The 20,973-nt window shown below is 40.8% G+C and overlaps 1 protein-coding gene across 4 annotated transcripts in view; it reads right to left on the bottom strand.

Moving 5' to 3' along the window:
* LOC126184721 (uncharacterized) overlaps positions 1 to 20,973 on the bottom strand; it is a 140,625-nt gene that overhangs the window by 37,817 nt on the left and 81,835 nt on the right. For all 4 annotated transcript variants that reach the window (XM_049927244.1, XM_049927246.1, XM_049927248.1 and 1 more), the window contains exon 4: positions 16,738 to 17,236. In XM_049927244.1, coding sequence (XP_049783201.1) covers positions 16,738 to 17,236 — 499 coding nt within the window. The remainder of the gene's footprint in view (positions 1 to 16,737; positions 17,237 to 20,973) is intronic.

Raw genomic sequence — 20,973 nt, 5'->3', positions numbered from 1 at the left:
AATAATTCAGATATGAAAGGCTCAAGTCACTGACATGGCAATCACCATAGATAACAAATAAAAAAAAGCGCAGTAATACTAGTATAATATACAATCAAGTAGTTCTGTACACATTTTTATGCTGTGAATGGTATCAGCATTAGAATTTCCTTCTAAGATGCCTAGAGATGCCTAGGTCTGATGCCATGGAAAACCAAATACATATATGACTTCTTTGGGCTGGGGAATGGAAGTGGATGTTGCATGGTAAAAATTATTTTCACCTAATTTGAAAAGTTCTGAGCAGCATCCAGCTACATTCACACAATTTCATTTCACAAGAGTCATTTAACTGAAGTAGATTTCCATTTTTACTTACTTCAATTCCAACAATTACTTTCTTATAGCAAAAGGAACTGCATTAATTGAGCTTAAAAGCATTCCAGTACTGCTTAAACTAGTCATTAGGCAGTGAAGACTATAGCTTGTGAAACTGAAGAAATGCTGAGAAGCAAGAAACGGGGGAGAGAGAGAGAGAGAGAGAGAGAGAGAGAGAGAGAGAGAGGGAGAGAGAGAGAGAGAGGGAGAGGGAGGGAGGGAGAGAGAGAGAGAGAGAGAGAGAGGAATTGTGTTATGAGGATGAACTTTATCTGAAAGCTTTGCAATTTACCTTTCCTATCTGCTGACTAATGACTAAGTGTCACATTAAGGAAAAGAAAAAAAATGAAATTATAGAATGCAAAATCTTTGTTTCATCTCGTGATTTGGTGCAAAGACATCAAGAATACATTTCAAATATACACTCCTGGAAATTGAAATAAGAACACCGTGAATTCATTGTCCCAGGAAGGGGAAACTTTATTGACACATTCCTGGGGTCAGATACATCACATGATCACACTGACGGAACCACAGGCACATAGACACAGGCAACAGAGCATGCACAATGTCGGCACTAGTACAGTGTATATCCACCTTTCGCAGCAATGCAGGCTGCTATTCTCCCATGGAGATGATCGTAGAGATGCTGGATGTAGTCCTGTGGAACGGCTTGCCATGCCATTTCCACCTGGCGCCTCAGTTGGACCAGCGTTCGTGCTGGACGTGCAGACCGCGTGAGACGACGCTTCATCCAGTCCCAAACATGCTCAATGGGGGACAGATCCGGAGATCTTGCTGGCCAGGGTAGTTGACTTACACCTTCTAGAGCACGTTGGGTGGCACGGGATACATGCGGACGTGCATTGTCCTGTTGGAACAGCAAGTTCCCTTGCCGGTCTAGGAATGGTAGAACAATGGGTTCGATGACGGTTTGGATGTACCGTGCACTATTCAGTGTCCCCTCGACGATCACCAGTGGTGTACGGCCAGTGTAGGAGATCGCTCCCCACACCATGATGTCGGGTGTTGGCCCTGTGTGCCTCGGTCGTATGCAGTCCTGATTGTGGCGCTCACCTGCACGGTGCCAAACACGCATACGACCATTATTGGCACCAAGGCAGAAGCGACTCTCATTGCTGAAGACGACACGTCTCCATTCGTCCCTCCATTCCCGCCTGTCGCGACACCACCGGAGGCGGGCTGCACGATGTTGGGGCGTGAGCGGAAGACGGCCTAACGGTGTGCGGGACTGTAGCCCAGCTTCATGGAGACAGTTGCGAATGGTCCTTGCCGATACCCCAGGAGCAACAGTGTCCCTAATTTGCTGGGAAGTGGCGGTGCGGTCCCCTACGGCACTGCGTAGGATCCTACGGTCTTGGCATGCATCCGTGCGGCGCTGCGGTCTGGTTCCAGGTCGACGGGCACGTGCACCTTCCACCGACCACTGGCGACAACATCGATGTACTGTGGAGACCTCACGCCCCACGTGTTGAGCAATTCGGCGGTACATCCACCCGGCCTCCCGCATGCCCACTATAGGCCCTCCCTCAAAGTCCGTCAGCTACACATACTGTTCACGTCCACGCTGTCGCGGCATGCTACCAGTGTTAAAGACTGCGATGGAGCTCCGTATACCACGGCAAACTGGCTGACACTGACGGCGGCGGTGCACAAATGCTGCGCAGCTAGCGCCATTCGACGGCCAACACCGCGGTTCCTGGTGTGTCCGCTGTGCCGTGCGTGTGATCATTGCTTGTACAGCCCTCTCGCAGTGTCCGGAGCAAGTATGGTGGGTCTGACACACCGGTGTCAATGTGTTCTTTTTTCCATTTCCAGGAGTGTATATTCTGAGTAACATCTAAATTTTCAGTTGTTTACATATCCAGCATGTTCAGTCCACACTTGTCTTAAATTTTAGTTTTTTCCCAAATTACTATTTTCCAAATATGATTCTTTACTAGTTCATTTCCCTTTAAATACAAAAAAAGCCTTAACTGATAATTTCCAATGAGGAAGAGCAGTTACTCTGGTATGTCGATCTGTGTGCCTTGTGGTGGGGAGGGAGGGGGGGGGGGGAGTGTCAAACATGGGGGTATTTATGTAGTTTCAAGGGGTTCTGCTGTGGCTATATCAGTGCCCTTGTTGAAATAATTAAAACAAGTGTGCTTAAATTGCCTCAAATATTTGAAAAGTATAAAATTCAATCTTGCTTAAAGCTATGCTCACTCTCTCCAAATTTCACTCTCATCCACCCACACATTTTATCACACCATGTAAAATATTGCACATTTTAGCCAAATGCTCTAAAAAATTTGTAAAACACAGGGGACAGGGAGGAGGATACAATAATACCATGAGTATGTATGGCTAACTGACCACTTGAAAAGAAAAGAAAAAGACACAAATCAACCCACCACCCTCCTAAATTATTAAAATTTCCTCTCCAATGTCATTTTAAGCATAACTTCTTAACTATCTTAGAATTTTTATCACATTCATCTCACTAGGTTCTGAAAAACAGGGCAGATCCACATGTAAACTAGCCTCTGCTATCTTGTCTAAGTACAGACCATTGTCAACTAAAAGTTAACACACTATGATCTGTACCCCACAAGCATTGTACACTGGAGGGTCCTCTTGTTGGAGCATGAGGTCAAGCATCTTAGGACAATGTCCTGTATAATAGGCAAATGCAGGTAAGCACATTTCAACTGTGAGGGAGGAGGCATGACTCTGCTGTATTGCTGACTTTCCAAGCCACAGCTTATTATTTATCACTTCTTGCTGTTCTTCTCTCAAGCTTCACACAATTCTGTGCCTCCTAAGGCAGGATGTAGGGGTAGCACACTGAGCCATCTCATTATAACTACATGGCTCCTTGCTTGCTACATGTACTAATTTGTTGCCATTAATTCCCATGGGTCTTGGAACCCTACAGAATGACATTTGCTTCAACAGCCTTTGTGCAACTTTGCAATCCAAAAGACTGAGTGATCATAAAAATTGGAATGTTTGTTTTTTTGGAAAGAATTGTGTTTTCTTGTCTACATCAGTGTTATCCCTTCAAACTAGTCCCCCATTAGATATTCACTTCTTCAGATCCCTGAAACACTCTTGGAACTTGACGTGTCAGCTATCTTTTAGATCTCAGAGTGATGCATTTTTAATCTGATCTATGCTTGTAAAACAAAGATCTTTGAGGTTTTATTTATTTTTGGGAACAGAAAAAAGTCACCTGGAGTTATGCCTGGTGACTATGAACACTGGGACATTGTTACAGCATTGTTGTTGAGCAAAAATTAATGAACCAACAATAAAGTATGAGCAGGTGCATTATTGTGATACAAAAGTCATTAACTGTTTCATCAGAAATCAGAGCATTTATTCAGATTCCTTCATGCAACAGCGCTACCAGAAGTAGTCCTTATTGATTGCTCAACATTGTAGTAGGAAATCATAGTGCACTATGCAGCGAAATTAGAAGATCACAGTAAGCACAACCTTAACATCTGACAGCAATTACTGAGATTTTTTTTTTTTTTTTTTGCCCCCCCCCCCCCCCCCCCCCCCTCTCAGCATCTGAAACACTGCTGACTTCATCTAGTGACTCTTGATCAGCTTAATTCGGTACTACTTTTGCCTGAAATTCAACAATTTCGGAACAAATTTTGCATAACAGGTTCACCACAAGTGATATTTGACTTTGTTAAAACTCTGTGCATCTATTTTATTTTAGGAAAAATTTATACAAGTACTATGATCAATTTTTCATTCAAAATAAGTAATCACTGATACTACAAAAACACAAGTGTTACTTTTGACAGCTGACAACAGACTATATATCAAACTAGCTGACCCGGTGAACTCTGTTCCACCTTAAAGCTAATAAATAATCAGATTTTGGACGTTAAGTTCAATTTTTTTTATTGGAAATACAAATAAAAAATTAAGTATTTTAATTATTCTTTATTCTTTATGTTTTTTGGTGCATAGCTTCCATTCTTCAATTAAGTACCTTGTGATACATGACATTTTTTGTTTTATTATCAGGCGCAAGAACAAACAATGCAGATGGTCTTCCGACCTGTGAACATGCCACATATAACTGACCATGTGAAAAACATGGATATTCCAGATTTAAACCACAAACTTTCAAGGATTGGCTTTGTGATTTGTTAATGGTCATGCTGAATGCAAGACGGATCAGAATTTGAAGTCTTTTAAACTCAAATGGCATATTGGTTGGGATCATTGCGATCCTCGGAATGAGAACCTCTTCACCTTCAAATTTTCCTTTTGAGTATCATCACGTAAATAACATTGTTCATCAATTTACTTACCACCAAACACGTACCGTTGCACAGTTTTGGTTGGTTTATGTTTCGAAGCATGATTACTACGGAGCCAACTTTTAGGTGTGAATTGTGCGGTGGTAAGCCAGGCACATCCAAGGAGTTTAAAAATTCAATTGGATAGTTGGTGGCTTCATCTTCAGTTGTTACACAGTCAATAGATTTGAATGAATGCATTTAACCAATGATCTCATTCTGAATTATGTAGTTTAGGTCATCTACATCTTTATTCTTAGCAGCTAAAATTGCTCACTCACTCAACCATTCATTACTTTTGTAGTTAGTAATGATGTTTGGGAATACTTTGTTGATAAGTTCATCTTTCGATGAGACAAAGTTGCAGAAATTATGAGGAAATGAAGTAATCTACTTGATTCTTTGACAGGTACTCGACCATTACCAATAGTCAGCAACTGCTCAGAGAAATCTTCAGCAGATGTATCATTAAGCAATGCAACTCTCATATTTGTTGTCAGCTGAAGTTTCTTCAGATAGTGCCATAGATTCGATGATTTGAGGCAAGCATTTATTTCGTCTGCAGCTGTCGATCTTGGAAATACTGGCAGTGTTTGGCGGAAATCGCCAGACAGTAAAATAGTTGCTCCTCCAAAAGATCTCAATTCATTGAGTAGATGTTTCAATGTTTGGTTAAGTGACTCTAATGCACATTTATGCACCATTGTGCATTCGTCCAAGATGATGATCTTGGATGTTGATAAAACTTTTGCTATTGCTGAGTTTTTTGTAATATTACATGTTGGTTCTTCAATAGCTTGAAGATTTAACAATAATTTCAATTCTGAATGAGCTGTACGGTATCCTTCTAACAATGTGGCTGCTATTCCAGAAGGAGCAACTGCTGTTATTCCATGTCAGATGCGTTTTTGTTATACCATGTTTTATAGTGACGTTTAGCTGACATGTGCATTTTGTTATTCCATGCCAGATGCGTTTTTGTTATACCATGTTTTATAGTGACTGAATGGAATAAAAAGTATCCTCTTTCTGTCTCCTGGTTCTAAGCTACCTCTCCACCAATTTTCAGCCAAATTGGTCCAGCCGTTCTTGAGTAATAAATAGTGTAACTAATACGACTTTCTTTTATATATATAGATAAGCTGGGTTTCCACAGGCATGAATTACACATGCATGCTCCTGCTACCACTTGGGTAAACCAACTTACATCTGAAAATACCTACTTGCACACTGTCATGCCAAATTATGCAATGAAAGTTAGAAGCTGTTTAATTTTCTTGTATGAACTCAGCTCCCCCACCATTGCCTATGATTTCCTCCAACCACCACACAGTGGATCAGTATATTACCATCTGTCCAATTGTTAACTTGTGTCACAAACTACCAACAGGGTGTTTCTTCTTGTTTAGCTTTGTCAGAACTTCACTTCTGATATCTTGTATAGCTTCCTGTATGGCCAATTCTTTATGAAAACTTACAGAGGTGTCACTCCAGCATATTTAAGTCTTTCAGTAAATATGCCATGTGCCATTGACGGATCACAAATATCATGGTAATCTTTCCAAGTCAGCACAACATGATAATACTCTACATGAAATACCTTCATAGTTAGCAGAATTACTAACAGTTTGTCACTTGATTGATTTTGAAATTTTCTGAGAGGTTTTAGTTTTGACATTAATGTCTGTTGGTTGTACATGCAGTGTCTGCTGAAGTAAATTTAATGCATCTGTATGTAGTTGTTCATTAATGGGTACCATTTTTGCTGCTACTGTGAGGCAGTAATCATCAAATCTGGTGCCCAATGATGTCACCATTTCTGTTAGAGTTATTTTCTGTGGACTTGATTTCAGATGCAGTACTGTTTTTGTTTCTTGCTTTGTCTGTCACACACACACACACACACACACACACACACACACACACACACACACCACCCCCAAACAGCGCGCGGGAAAAACGAACACCTAAACCTTTCTGTTCGAACTCTGATTTCTCTTATTTTATTTTGATGATCATTCCTACCTATGTAGGTTGGGCTCAACAAAATATTTTCGCATTCGGAAGAGAAAGTTGGTGACTGAAATTTCGTAAATAGATCTCGCCGCGACGAAAAACGTCTTTGCTTTTATGACTTCCATCCCAACTCACATATCATATCTGCCACACTCTTTCCCCTATTCACGTGATAATACAAAACGAGCTGCCCTTTTTTGCACCCTTTCAATGTCCTCCGTCAATACCACCTGGTAAGGATCCCACACTGCGCAGCAATATTCTAACAGAGGATGAACGAGTGTAGTGTAAGCTGTGCGCTTTAGTGGACTTGTTGCATCTTTTAAGTGTCCTGCCAATGAAATGCAACCTTTGGCTCGTCTTCCCCACAATATTATCTATGTGGTCTTTCCAACTGAAGTTGTTCGTAATTTTAACACCCAGGTACTTAGCTGAATTGACAGCCTTGAGAATTCTACTATTTATCGAGTAATCAAATTCCAATGGATTTCTTTTGGAACTCATGTGGATCACCTCACACTTTTCGTTATTTAGCATCAAATGCCACCTGCCACACCATACAGCAATCTTTTCTAAATCACTTTGCAACTGATACTGGTCTTCGGATGACCTTACTAGACGGTAAATTACAGCATTGTCTGCGAACAACCTAAGAGAACTGCTCAGATTGTCACCCAGGTCATTTATATAGATCAGGAACAGCAGAGGTCCCAGGATGCTTCCCTGGGGAACACCTGATATCACTTCAATTTTACTCGATGATTTGCCATCTATTACTACGAACTGTGAACTTCCTGACAGGAAATCACTAATCCAGTTGCACAACTGAGACGATACCCCATAGGCCCGCAGCTTGATTAGAAGTCGCTTGTGAGGAACAGTGTCAAAAGCTTTCCGGAAATCTAGAAATACGGAATCAACTTGAGATCCCCTGTCGATAGCGGCCATTACTTCGTGCGAATAAAGAGCTAGCTGTGTTGCACAAGAACAATGTTTTCTGAAACCATGCTGATTACATATCAATAGATCGTTCCCTTCGAGGTGATTCATAATGTTTGAATGCAATATATGCTCCAAAACCCTACTGCAAACCAACGTCAATGATATAGGTCTGTAGTTCGATGTATTACTCCTACTACCCTTCTTAAACACTGGTGCGACCTGGACAATTTTCCAATCTGTAGGTACACATCTATCGGTGAGCGAGCAGTTGTATATGTTTGCTAAGTAGGGAGCTATTGTATCAGCATAATCTGAAAGGACCCTAATCCGTATACAATCTGGACCTGAAGACTTGCCCGTATCAAGCGATTTGAGTTGCTTCGCAATCCCTAAGGTATCTACTTCTAAGAAACTCATGCTAGCAGCTGTTCATGTTTCAAATTCAGGAATATTCCATTCCTCTTCCCTGGTGAAGGAATTTCAGAAAACTGTGTTCAATAACTCCGCTTTAGCGGCACAGTCATTGGTAACAGTACCATCGGCACTGCACAGCGAAGGTATTGACTGCGTCTTGCCGCTTGTGTACTTTACATACGACCAGAATTTCTTTGGATTTTCTACCAAATTTCGAGATAATGTTTCATTGTGGAACCTATTAAAGGCATCTCGCATTGAAGTCTGTGCCAAATTTCACGCGTCTGTAAATTTTAGCCAATCTTTGGGATTTCGCGGTCTTCTGAACTTCGCATGCTTTTTCTGTTGCCTCTGCAACAGTGTTCGGACCTGTTTTGTGTATATACATACACAAATAAATAAAAACTGCATTGGGCTAACACAACATGCAACATTTCAAAATTTTGGTTACTTTTTGAATACACCTTGTACATTTAATCTGCTCCAGTGTCTTCAAGATCACATGTAATTCTGTGTTACTTACAATAAAGTTCTTAGGTACTGAATCTTGAGGACAAAGTCAGGGAAAGCCACAAAACAGGAAACAGTCCTCCTGCTTGGACTCCTCTGGGAACACAGGCAGAGAGTTGTAGTGTTCATTTAAAATATCATAAAACACTGCATTAAAAACATTTGAAGAAATGCAGTCTCTTCTGTACCTCACCAGAACTAAAATTACACTGGGCCTCTTCAGTAACCTAAGAGACAGTTGGTTCCAACATTGAGTTTGGATCAGTAGTTGTCTCTAGTTCATGTTTCAAACAGATCCCAAATGGACTGATTCATCATAGATGATTTTAGCTAATTTATTCCATAGTAGTGCAATCCATAGCTTGGTATGATGGGGAATTTGAGGAGTATTAGCTATGTTAGCCACAACAGTTTTGAATCAAATATGAGGCCCAGAAACCTAAGTGAATCTGTAAAACATGAGATGGTGTGCATAATTTGCAAGTTTGAGAAATTAAAAACACATCTAGAACAATTAAAAATACATATACTTATCCAAAAAAATTAAAAACCTATCTTTGCAGCCCACTCCTCAAATCTTCTAATTGAGAGTTGCAACTAACGAGTTGCTGTCCACAAATAAGGAGCATTGCACATGGTTTCTGATTGTGGATGTTATACTATTTATGACTATGGTAAGGAGGATAACACTTAAAACACTCTCTTTTGGGACAGCATACCCATGGTCATTGCTGTCAGGCAGAACTTCATCAACATGGTACCCGAAAATACATTGTGGACTAAATGAATATAGGCAGATGGTTGTGGAATCCCAACTTTTGGAGCTGCCTGTTACTGTGAACTCTAATATGATATGTATGGTAATACTTAAAGGTGAATGTGTTGAAAATATGTATTTTTCAGTTGATTATAATACATATGCTGAATGTTTACCAACTGTTGAACATGTATAAACCTGGCAATGTACACAATAATACAAGAAATATCAATGTAAATTAAATCTGTTCTATCTCGGAAACCATTTGGAATAGGGCATATAGCCATATGAATTTTTTTGCTTCAAATTATCATTCATCTCATATTCCTGAATATTGACTATTCCTCCTAGGACACACTGTATTGTTAGTCAATTATCCACCCTTGCATTATGCACTGATTCCTGCATTTGGTTCCGCCGCTCGTGGTCTCGCGGTAGCGTCCTCGCTTCCCGAGCACGGGGTCCCGGGTTCGATTCCCGGCGGGGTCAGGGATTTTCACCTGCCTCAAGATGACTGGGTGTTTGTGTTGTCCTCATCATTTCATCATCATCCCGGAAAGTGGCGAAATTGGACTGAGCAAAGGTTGGGACATTGTACGGGCGCTGATAACCACGCAGTTGAGTGCCCCACAAACCAAACATCATCATCATCATCATCATCCTGCATTTGGCTATAATTTGCTACCTTTGCAACTTCCCTGTTTACAACGTCATCTACAAATAGCCTTGCGGACTTTTTGGTATTTCATCAGCTAATTCATTGTGAATGACATGCTTTGTTACAATGTGGTGTCCAAACGTTCTTGAAATATATTAGTTAAAATTATTACAGCTTACCTAGATCTTATTTTGCACCATCACCTTCATGGTAGTCCCCTTGGAGTGAATATACTAACCCAACTGTTTGTATGACACGTCTGTGGACAGTCTCCCCATATCCTTCCTCAAATTTCTTAGAACATCACTACTGAACTCTTTATTGATCATGTGAGCAGAGAGGACAGCCTCCTTATGAACATGAAATAAAAATTAAACAACCTGCAGCGGTCTCTTTTCCATTTAATTAATGTATGCAACCAGTTTTAATGTTCCATTATACCATTTTCAGGCAGCTTGACCAATGTAAACTGGAAGGAATCCAATCTCATGTGCAGTCATAACAGCAGCCAATATTAAATAACCAGTGTCTGCAGACACTATCGCTTCATTTACCAACTGATGAGTCATCACATGTTTGTATGGAAAGTGCACAAGCATCATGGAAATGTTCAGCCAACTCCAGCAGGTGATGATAAAAGAGATATGTTGTGCATCACACAACAGTTTACTATTTAAATCGCAAGAACAAACATGGCTACATAAACTTTCCCAGCATATTTAGTGGTAATATTCTTGCCGTAATGTAATTTTAAGGTATAGATCCCCAGTGGTGAAAGTTGGCAGAAACAATGAGTTGCTGCGGAGTACGTGCCTCTGTGGGTCAAGTCAAAGACTTTTCTTTTTTTAATATCATAATTATGAATGAAACGTGATTTCACATTTTACTTAAAGGATAACCCTTCTCTCTATTTATAATATTATCTTCCAATCTAATTTCAGCAGATCCCTGTAAGGAACAGCCTTAATAGTAAGATGCAGGAGCAATTATAAATAATATGGCAGCTACTATTATAAACAGAGACAGGGCCTATCCTTTGTCTGTTGAGCTCCTCCATCCCCTTCTCTCTCCACATTATCACACTCACACCAATGGGAGGCTGGTGGTTTTTACACCAACAGTATTTCTTTCCACAATGTAACTAATATGTGTACAAAATTTGACTGAAATCATTCCAGCAGTTTCAATGAAATTTTTACCTGAGGCTTTGCCCATGTACACACATGTCAAATATATTTCACATGTATTTAACATATTTTACTTGTATTTGTACACATATTTCACCTGTATCTCTAGCTCTGCAATATAATTTTCATGCTGCTCAATGTTTATGATGGTGTATCTTCTGAACTATGTGCTGTACAATGACATAATGTTGCAGATACATTCCAGTGGAATATGTGGCTACTGTCAGTGAAAAGTGTTGTAAATAGAGTTAGTAGCGATGAAGTAATAGATTTAAATGTCTTGCATGATGAGGCAGTTTTCATGCATGTGTGTTCATGATGTCATATGTCCTGAACTATGAGTCGTATATGTGTCATGAATACAGTTAACAGTAGAGAACTAGTAAATTAAAATGTCACCCTTCATGCTGCTGTTTTACTGCATGAACAGTGAAAATGTTGATGATAATTTTTTTTTCCTTTATCATTCTGTTGGGGTAGTCAGTGTGAAAAAGTTTCTTAAAGGTTTGAAATTATGTGTAAGGTTTGCTGCAAGTCTCTAAGTGCTCTCTGTAGTGGACTGACCCGACAGCCAATCCATTAGGACGGGTAGCCGAAAGGCACGCGTTTAAGCTCACGCAGGCTGGCGTGAGGTCTGGAAAATGACAAGGAATTATAGTAGCCAAAAATAGTACATATCTTCTGGAATACTTAACTTTAATTCATAATTGGTGAACATCGATCTGACGGTACAGGCATCCATTGCTAGGTCGTAGCAAATGACGTAGCTGAAGGCTATGCTAACTATCGTCTCGGCAAATGAGAGCATATTTGTCAGTGTAGCTTTGCTAGCAAAGTCGGCTGTACAACTGGGACGAGTGCTAGGACGTCTCACTAGACCTGCAGTGTGGCGGCACTCGGTCTGCAATCACTGACAGTGGCGACACGCGGGTCCGATGTATACTAGCGGACCGCGGCCGATTTAAAGGCTACCACCTAGCAAGTGTGGTGTCTTGCGGTGACACCACACTATCATTCTCAAATACTGGATGACTTAAGTATTGGTATTTGCATGTTATTGGTTACATTGCTTTTTCACCCCTACCCCCACTCTGTTGATAGGTAGGTGGTTCTTGCCCCCACAATGATGATTTCCAGACAGTAAGTGATATGTGTGAAAAGTTGGTTGAAATCTGTCCAGTGGTTTAGGAGGAGATGTGGACACACATACATCCACATATGTCAATTTTTATAATATGTATGAAAAAGAAACTTTTATTTTGCCGGCAAGGACATGCTCCACAGCAGTTCACCATTTCTGCCAGTTTTCCACCACCGAGGCACTGTACTTTCAATTTAAGTAATGGAGCAGCAGCAACAATTTCTCACATAGATGCTTTTAGTGAAATGTAAACTTCCACAGCCAGAAATGTCACACTTAATAAAATGTTCCGGGCTGTTACGACATGGTTGAATGGATTTCATCTTAAAACCTGACATTTCATTCTCATCTGCTGAGGATATTTTCAAGGAGGATCATAGCTTTGTTGAATGTCTGATTCGAACCTCACTACTGACTACAGCAAAATTCTGCTTCTGCACAGTGGCATGACATCACACATTTTGAATATGTAAGTGCAATTGGCCCTTGTTGACTGGCATCGTTTGTTGTTGCTATCATCCCGTAGTGCAAGAATGGACCACATCTTCTTCAGCACCGAAATCCAAACATCATTCAATTTAATGTCATCCTCCTTCCTATTTGAAATTCCTGGGGCATTTTACAATATCTATGGCCTCTCTGTACAGCCTTTCATGGTATCCACTTGTAGCTGCTAGTACTTGAGTCCTATCAAAATGAATGTGATGGTCTCCTGGCTGTAAGTCATGTTATGCAACAGCTGATCTGTCAATCTCCCCTCTTCTGCAATTGCCCTTGTGCTGTTCAAGTCTTTTTTGACAGTTCTTTTAGTAGTATCCACGTCCACCTCCCGACAAATACACAGAATCCTACTGCAGTAGCCTCCAGACAGATCACGGGAGGCGCAAATCGGCACGGCGCGTCACGGACGGTAGTTGCTGCAAGTAGAGTCCCGTCCTCCAGAGGGCACGTGAGAATTCGGACGCGACCTTTGCCGGCGTAACAACAACAACAACAACAACTCAGGCAGCACGGGCCGTGCCCAGTCAGTTAACATCGGGCCTGCCTAGGACTCAGTCCCGGTCTATGCTAAGTGAAGTGCTACGTAAACGTGAACAGTGTTACTACACCTACAAATTACAGCTTTTCCCAGTGGTTATCAAGCATTGTTGGCCAGTTTTAGGTGATCTTGTATCTTCCGTGTAGGTGTGATGTTCCAATTCTGGTCTCCAGAACAAGAGAGTGCAGCTTTTGTGTTCCTTCACATACCTGTCTCGCTGCAGAGCAGTCAGTGTTATTCCAAAGTTTTTGAGGATTAATCTACTATACAACTCGGCCAAGGCACAGAGGATTTTCAAATGGACAGAAGAGGCTTTACTATGACAGCGAATTCAACAGATCCATCGGAACCTGGCAAGCACAGACTGTAAGTTAATGTCTCTTCATATTACTATCAGCAGTAAATTGTGTAGTGGTGACTGGGATAGAACTGACATACCATTGCACAATACTATTAGGAAGCGTATGTTGACAATGTCTAATAGACAGATGAATAAATTTGATTATCTGCAGAATAATAAGGCACTTCCTGCATGGTTATCAACTTATCGGGAAGTTTGTTATCTGACTATGAGAGATCTGTGTTTGCCAAGAGTGGATATTTTGCCATTAGCCTGTGAGTTGTGCCCATGGAAGTAATAATAGCCAGTGTAGAAGCAGTTAATAGTGTGGACCAGGTTACGGCTATCCACAGCTCGTGGTCTAGTGGCTAGCCTTTCTGCCTCTGGATCACGGGGTGCTGGGTTCGATTCCTGGCCAGTCTGCCTGGGGACTGGGTGTTTGTGTTGTCCTGATCATTTCATTATCATTATTTGTGACAGTGGCTAGATTGGCTTGAGAAAAAATTAAACTGTGTAAAAAATTGGGTCTTTGTACAGGCATTGATGACTGCACAGTTGAGCGCCCCACAAACCAAACATCAACAACATCATCAAGGTTATGGCTGAAGAAATTCATAAAGGAGCTGTAAGAGTACTGTCTCACACAAAGCCTATAAAAGGTAATTTAACTCTGGGTGAGAGGAATGCCATAAAACACCTGAATAAGGAAGACAGTGTCATCACTCTCTCCACTGACAAGGAAAATGCAATGGTTGTTTTGAATGTGACCAACTATTATGGTAAGATTAATGACTTATTAGATCTGCAGACATATATGAAACTAAGTAAAGACCCCAATGACAAAGTTCTTAGAAGTGTTATGCAGTGGATAAAGAAGCATTCAAAAACGTCTGTTCGATTCAGTTACCCTAGCACCAAGACTTTATGGATTGCCACAGGTGAACAAAGAACATGTTCCTCTAATGCCTATAGTGAGTGCTATTGGTTCACTCACCTATTCAATTGTCAAGTTCTTGACAACATTATTATGACCGTATGTGAGCCGATCAGATTCATATTTAAAAAATTCGGCACATTTTATCAGTACATTAAATGGCATAGTGATACAACTGGAGGACATATTAGTTAGTTTTGATGTGGTGTCTCTGTTTACAATGGTTCCACTCAGTAAATTGTTGCAACAGCGGAATCATATTTTTTTTCCGGATGTTGCGGAACTGTTTAAATATTGCCACACAACCACATATTTCTTACGGAATGAAGGATGGTGTCACTATAGGAGGCCCCTTAAGCTTGGTTATAGTGAACTTCTTTAAGGAAAAAGTTGGGTAGTAGGCTTTGGAAACTGCGAAAAAGAAACCAAATATTTAGTTCTGTTATGTGGATGATACGTTTGTTTTGTGGCGGCATGGCAGGGAGGAACTGGATCGTTTTCACAAACATCTGAATGGGATCAATCTGAAGATTCAGTTTATGAAGGAGGAGGAGGCAGATGGAAGATTAAATTTTCTTGATGTACTAATTTTCAAGAAAGAAGATGGTAGCTTGGACCTCATGGTTTACTGAAAACCCACACACACAAACCATTACCTACACTGGGATATGAACTACCACTCACAACAAAAGCGAGGCATCATAAAAATGTTGGCAGATAGAACAAAGAAAATCTGTAAACCAGAGCTGCTTGAAGCAGAATTAAAACATCTCATCAATGCATTGCTCAAGAACGGTTATTCTTTGAGCCAGGATGAGAATCAGACATTCAACAAAGTTACGATCCCTCACGAAAATGTCTTCTGCATATGGGGACATAATGCCGGGTTTTAAGGTGAAATCAATTTGACCACGGCATAATAGCCCACAACATTTTATTAATTCTGATAGATGCTTTTAGTCCAATGAGGTATTAAAAACAGCTGCTGTTCATGGTAGGAATCAGTTACAGAAAGATTTAGCAAACAGCATTTGCCTTTAAAGATGGCAACTGGCTAGACTGCTAGAATATTGTGTTAAGATTATTGTATGATCCAGTTGCAGATCCAACAAGAATATTATTACAATAATATACTATTTCAGACGATTGAAGCAAAAAATTACTTACAGTCACATGTATTTCACAAACTGACCATTACATTAAATCAGACAATTCACAAATTGAACAGGAAACAGTTGCAGTTCATGAAATACCCCCACCATGCACCATAAGGTGGCTTTGGAGTATTAATGTAGATGAATGAACTGCTGAAGCCTTTGGTGTTGCCAGCAGTGGCATATTTCCAAACTCTGAATCTTGATGGCAGTCAAGTCTGTTTTCACATTAGCAACTGGCTTGGATTTAGTGACTGCAACAGTTAAGACTGTACTGGAGATGGTTTTGTTAGTGTCACTGATAAAACCGTGCTGAGGAGACAGATTTACCACCTTCATTTATGATGCATTTTGTCAAAATCTCTCTCCCTACTCTTCTTCCCTACCTCTTACATCTTCTCCTTTCACCCCACTCATCAGAGCTGATACCATTGCTCACTAGAGTTATGCTACAGAATTAGTGTCTGGTAAAAAGTTGAAAGTTTGAGAAATGTGCTAAGGCATTCAGTGCTCCTCATTTGTGGAAAAAATTTCATTCTGTTAAACATAGCTGTATGCTACTCAGTGGATTTTCTCACAGGCAAATGGTTAACTTTCCTAAGACCATATGTTAAAAGGAAGATAAAATAAAGTTCTGAATTATAGTTCTGAAAGGTATAAAATTCATTATTTTCCTGCCATTTATTGAGAAGTATAATGGAAATTCTTAAAAATAAGTCTAGAAAATTGTCGAAAACTAGCTACAGCTTTGTAACATTGCACTAGAGGCCACTTATCTCTTTCATCCACATTCTCAATTAAATCACACATCATTCAGCAACACAACTTTTCGTTATCCATGCACTGACCAGCCTATAAAGAGCACTCACTGGCAGACTAAGGGTAGATGACTAGAGTCAGATAAATGCATAATGACATGTCTTAAAACACATGTGTATCTCTTGAATTTTTTCTTACCTCTTTTGAAGAAATCATTCGTATAACCCCATGAAAAAATGAAGAGTAGTCTTCCTCATGGTCATTAAATTTCATATCTGAGATTATGGTATTTAGCAGTCTGATGGCTGGGGCAACATCTGTGTCATCTTTCAGTCTTTGTAGTTGCTTCAGTTCCTCTGGTGAAATTTCTAATGTAACTGAAATCTTTTTTTGGATTTCGTTATTTTTACTGACACAAATGTTCACCAGTAAGTTAATAAATCTTCGCAGGAAGTTATGCTCCATTTCATTTTTTGCACATCGACAAATGTCTTCCTTTGGCAAATTTTCATCAGACTTTGTTTTACTTTCAGTTTCTGTACTTTCTCCTTCATTTTTTTCAAGCATATTTGTAGAAACTTCCATCTCTTCATTTATTTGTAGATTTTTTTTGGTGCTCTCTACATTTCCTGGTAGTTCAGCATTTTTACTTTCTTCTGGTAATTGTTTGATAATCACATTCTCAGATGAAGATTTTCTGTAATGAGAAAAAAGAACAAATACTAAACACACATAGTTCTTTATAAGATGACACCTTATGATTGTTACAGTAATAAAAGCCAAAAGTCCTGTATTCTGAGAAAAAAGTAAGAGGAAAATATTATTCCTATTGGGAAACAGAGCATATTCACCAATGGAAATTAGAGGAATAAAGGCAATGACACCTGAAATTCCATTTAGAGACAAATTGTAGCATCTATTACATGTAATAAAAGTTTTGTCACAAGTACACACACACAAAAATCAAATGAACACAATATTAATTATAGAAAACTTTGTCAAAATGGTAATAAGTGGGAAAAAATTATTGTTCTATTATCATTAAAAACAGAACTGGGTTCTGCAGTAATATTTACAGATAAATGTGTGTCCCCAGCCTCCAGATACCAACAATTGGTTACCACATTCCTAACAAACAGGAGATGATGTAGAATCTCTTTTTTCTCCCATAAAAAAATTGAAATAATCCAATATGAAAACATTTTTGATGATGTAGAATTTATTGTGGCCTCTGAACACCCTGCTGTAGAATTCAGAATTTTTCTATCAGGTGACACTAATTTTTGTTTTTCTTACTCTTATTTAAATGATTGCAACTGGTAAAAGTAATTAGATGTAGCAATGGAAAAACATAAATGAATATGGTCAGCAAGAAGTTTCATAATGTATGACCAGAGCTATCATTATGAACAGCAAGGAAAGAAAATATGTTCTGGTAATGATTATGGAAACCAATAGTGACCATACAGCCTTTTCTCCAAAGTATATCACACAGACACAAGAAAATTGAGATCTGGTGACAGTCGCAGCCAGGGCAGCTGCGTCATTTAATCCTTATGTTTACAAAACCAGTCCTGGATGATGTGAGCCATGTGAGCAGGGGCCCTGTCATCTTGGAACACAGCATCATCATTGGGGGACTAATATTGTACTGTGGAATGGACCTGAACAGCCAAAATGGTGACATAATCCTTGGCAGTAATGCAACCTTGCAGAGTAAGCATGGGGCCCATGCAGTATCATGATATTGCTACCCAAATCATCAATGAACGCCCACCACATTTCAATCTCGGCAAAAAGAAGTCTGCATCATAGGCTTGTGACAGCATACACGAAATGTGAACTTGGGTAGAAGTTGGGGACAGTGTGTAGCAAGACTCATCTGGCCAAATGATTTTTTTCCATTGCTCCAGTGTCCAAGTTTGCTTTGGCAGCATGTTTACCTATTACAGGCATTTGCATTACTAATGTGCGGTTTCAGAATTCCAGCTCGCCCTGTAATTACAGGCTTATGGAGCTCCTTTTATGTAATTTTGGTGCTGACACCTTTCATGAGTGTGAAATTCAGTTCTGCAGTGACTTTGCAGCTGCTGTCCCCTTATTTTCCATCATAATCGTCTTTAATGACCGCCTGTCATGGTCACTCAACACACATTATCATCCGCATTGTGACTTAGCAAATGATGATGTTTCTGCTGTATCTACACTTCTCATTGAGAACCCCAACATACACAGATTCACACTGGGTGATAACTGCATGCCAAATAATGACAAGGTTAGAGAAACATTAACAGAACCATTAACTGCCCAAGTACAGAGTCCTATGACTGGCATGTCTCTGGCTCAAGAACATTCACATACAGTGAAGAAAACACATGTGGATGAGGCCCTGCTGCAGCAGCCTGATATATTTATATTTATATTTGTATTTGTATTTGCTGGTCAGGGTGCTGGCTGCAGGTGCACCTGCTTCACCCAGCTGCCGCTGACACCAGATACAAATCCTGCAGTGGCAGATTGTGCAGGTGTGCTGCCATATCCCTCCCCTTTTCTGCAGAGCTGGTGAAAACAGGAGGACCATGCTGGCCAGGTCGATGCTAGCAGAAGATCGGCATAGGCGAAGAAACCACCAGATGCATCCAGAAGACCCGACAACAATGATAACGGTGACAGCAGTGGCGCAACGCCAAATTCACGGCAACGATGTTGGCTTCCATCGGTTGATCCACATCTAAAGAGGCAGCAGCACCACAGGGATTGGCTGTCGGCTGTCTCTGGCCTGGCGGGGTGTAAGAGCTGAAGTGGCCCCGACAATTGTGCACTGGCCACGGTGATGACCACACATGTGGAGGCTCTGTGGGCCAAATGGCAACAAGCATTGCAGGCTGCAATAACAGGGGAAGCTCCGCCCCGTGCTCTGATGAGCATGCGATATCTGGCCAGCCGCTTTCCAACATCAGTTAAGGGTTCAGGGTGGGCAGTAGATCCATCTTGACATCAATGATGCCTGCTGGCAGGCTGTGGTGCAGGATGGAGTGGATGTAGCAGCGTAGGTGTTGTTGGCCGTGTAGGACTTCCACTAGGCTGCACCTGTTCAGGGGGGTGGTCATGTAGGTGCTTAGGAACAGAGGCTACATCATATCAGTAGACGAGTTCACCAAGCACTTTGCCATTTGCATCTTAAATGCATGCACCATATGTTCCACCTCACCACTCCATTGGGGGTGAAATGGTGTGGACGTGAGGTGAGAAATACCAGTCTGGCTGCAGAAATCATGGAACAATGTCAGGGCAAACTGTGAGCTATTATGGGAATCAACTTTCTGTGGTAACCTTCATCTGCAGAAATCTGTTGAGATGCAACTCATGTGCATGACTTATGGGTAATTTGACAGTGCATCCACAACTACTAAATACATGGAATGACAGAAAAGACCCGCAAAATCGATATGGGTGCAGTCCCTCGGCTGATCAGGAGTGGGTTGGAATGGCAGAAAAGACTCGCAAAATCGATATGGGTGCAGTCCTTTGGCTGATCAGGAGTGGGCCATGGAGCAAAACTTCGAGGAGGGGCAGGGGTTCCCTGATGCTTGGCACACTATTTGCAGCCACGCGGAGGGGCAAGCTTCTCAGCCGCTGAATGAGGGCTGGGCCAGTAGACAACATATCTTGTTAGCATTTTCATGTGGGTTATGCCACAGTGAAGAAACCACAGGACTGATGGGATGCCAGTGTGGGCTTTATCCGAATCCATACTAAAGAGGAGGGTTTCATCAACAGTCGCCAGCTGATTACTGGTCAAGTCTTTGTGTGGTCCCGCAAGGAAGCCAAGAACGGGGGCCAAAAAGTGCCACAAGTGGTTTATGGTTGGCAATGAAATGAAATTTGTTTCCATATAGGAAGGCATGGAATTGTAGACTGTGTAGACTATTGTCTGTTCTTCCTTTTCTATTTGTGAACAATTCATTGAGATGCTATCGACATCTTTGAGGCCAGCTACCCACGCTAAATAAGACTGGCCAGAGTTCTTTTGCTGTTGGTGAACTCCAAATAGGCAACTACCACATGGGTTTGCTTATGATAAGGAAGTCACACATTTCAGAAAATGACAATGCAGATGATCTTTCAATAGACCAAGTTTTTGAAGCAAATGAAATGTTTCAGATGCAGTCATGACAAGAAAAACGCTGAAATGCTGCAAAATGTTGCTGCTTACATCATACTTATGTGTTCAAATCTTTTTCTTTGCTTCTTGGAATGGTGGGAAACCTGGGGGTGAGAGGTGGGGGAGGGTTGCACGGTCAGGCACATGACAGCTAGTGGCTGGGGAGGGAAGGGGTGGCTATTGCTCCCAGTGAATTTGTAAATATAATTGATGAAAAAATCCTAACTGCTGCTGCTGTCACTCAAGTTGTTGCAACTGAACCAATGCCG

This window comes from Schistocerca cancellata, chromosome 4 (genome assembly GCF_023864275.1).
Source record: "Schistocerca cancellata isolate TAMUIC-IGC-003103 chromosome 4, iqSchCanc2.1, whole genome shotgun sequence".
In the NCBI taxonomy this organism is placed as follows: Eukaryota; Metazoa; Arthropoda; class Insecta; order Orthoptera; family Acrididae; genus Schistocerca; species Schistocerca cancellata.
This window is presented reverse-complemented; position numbering and strand designations above follow the sequence as displayed.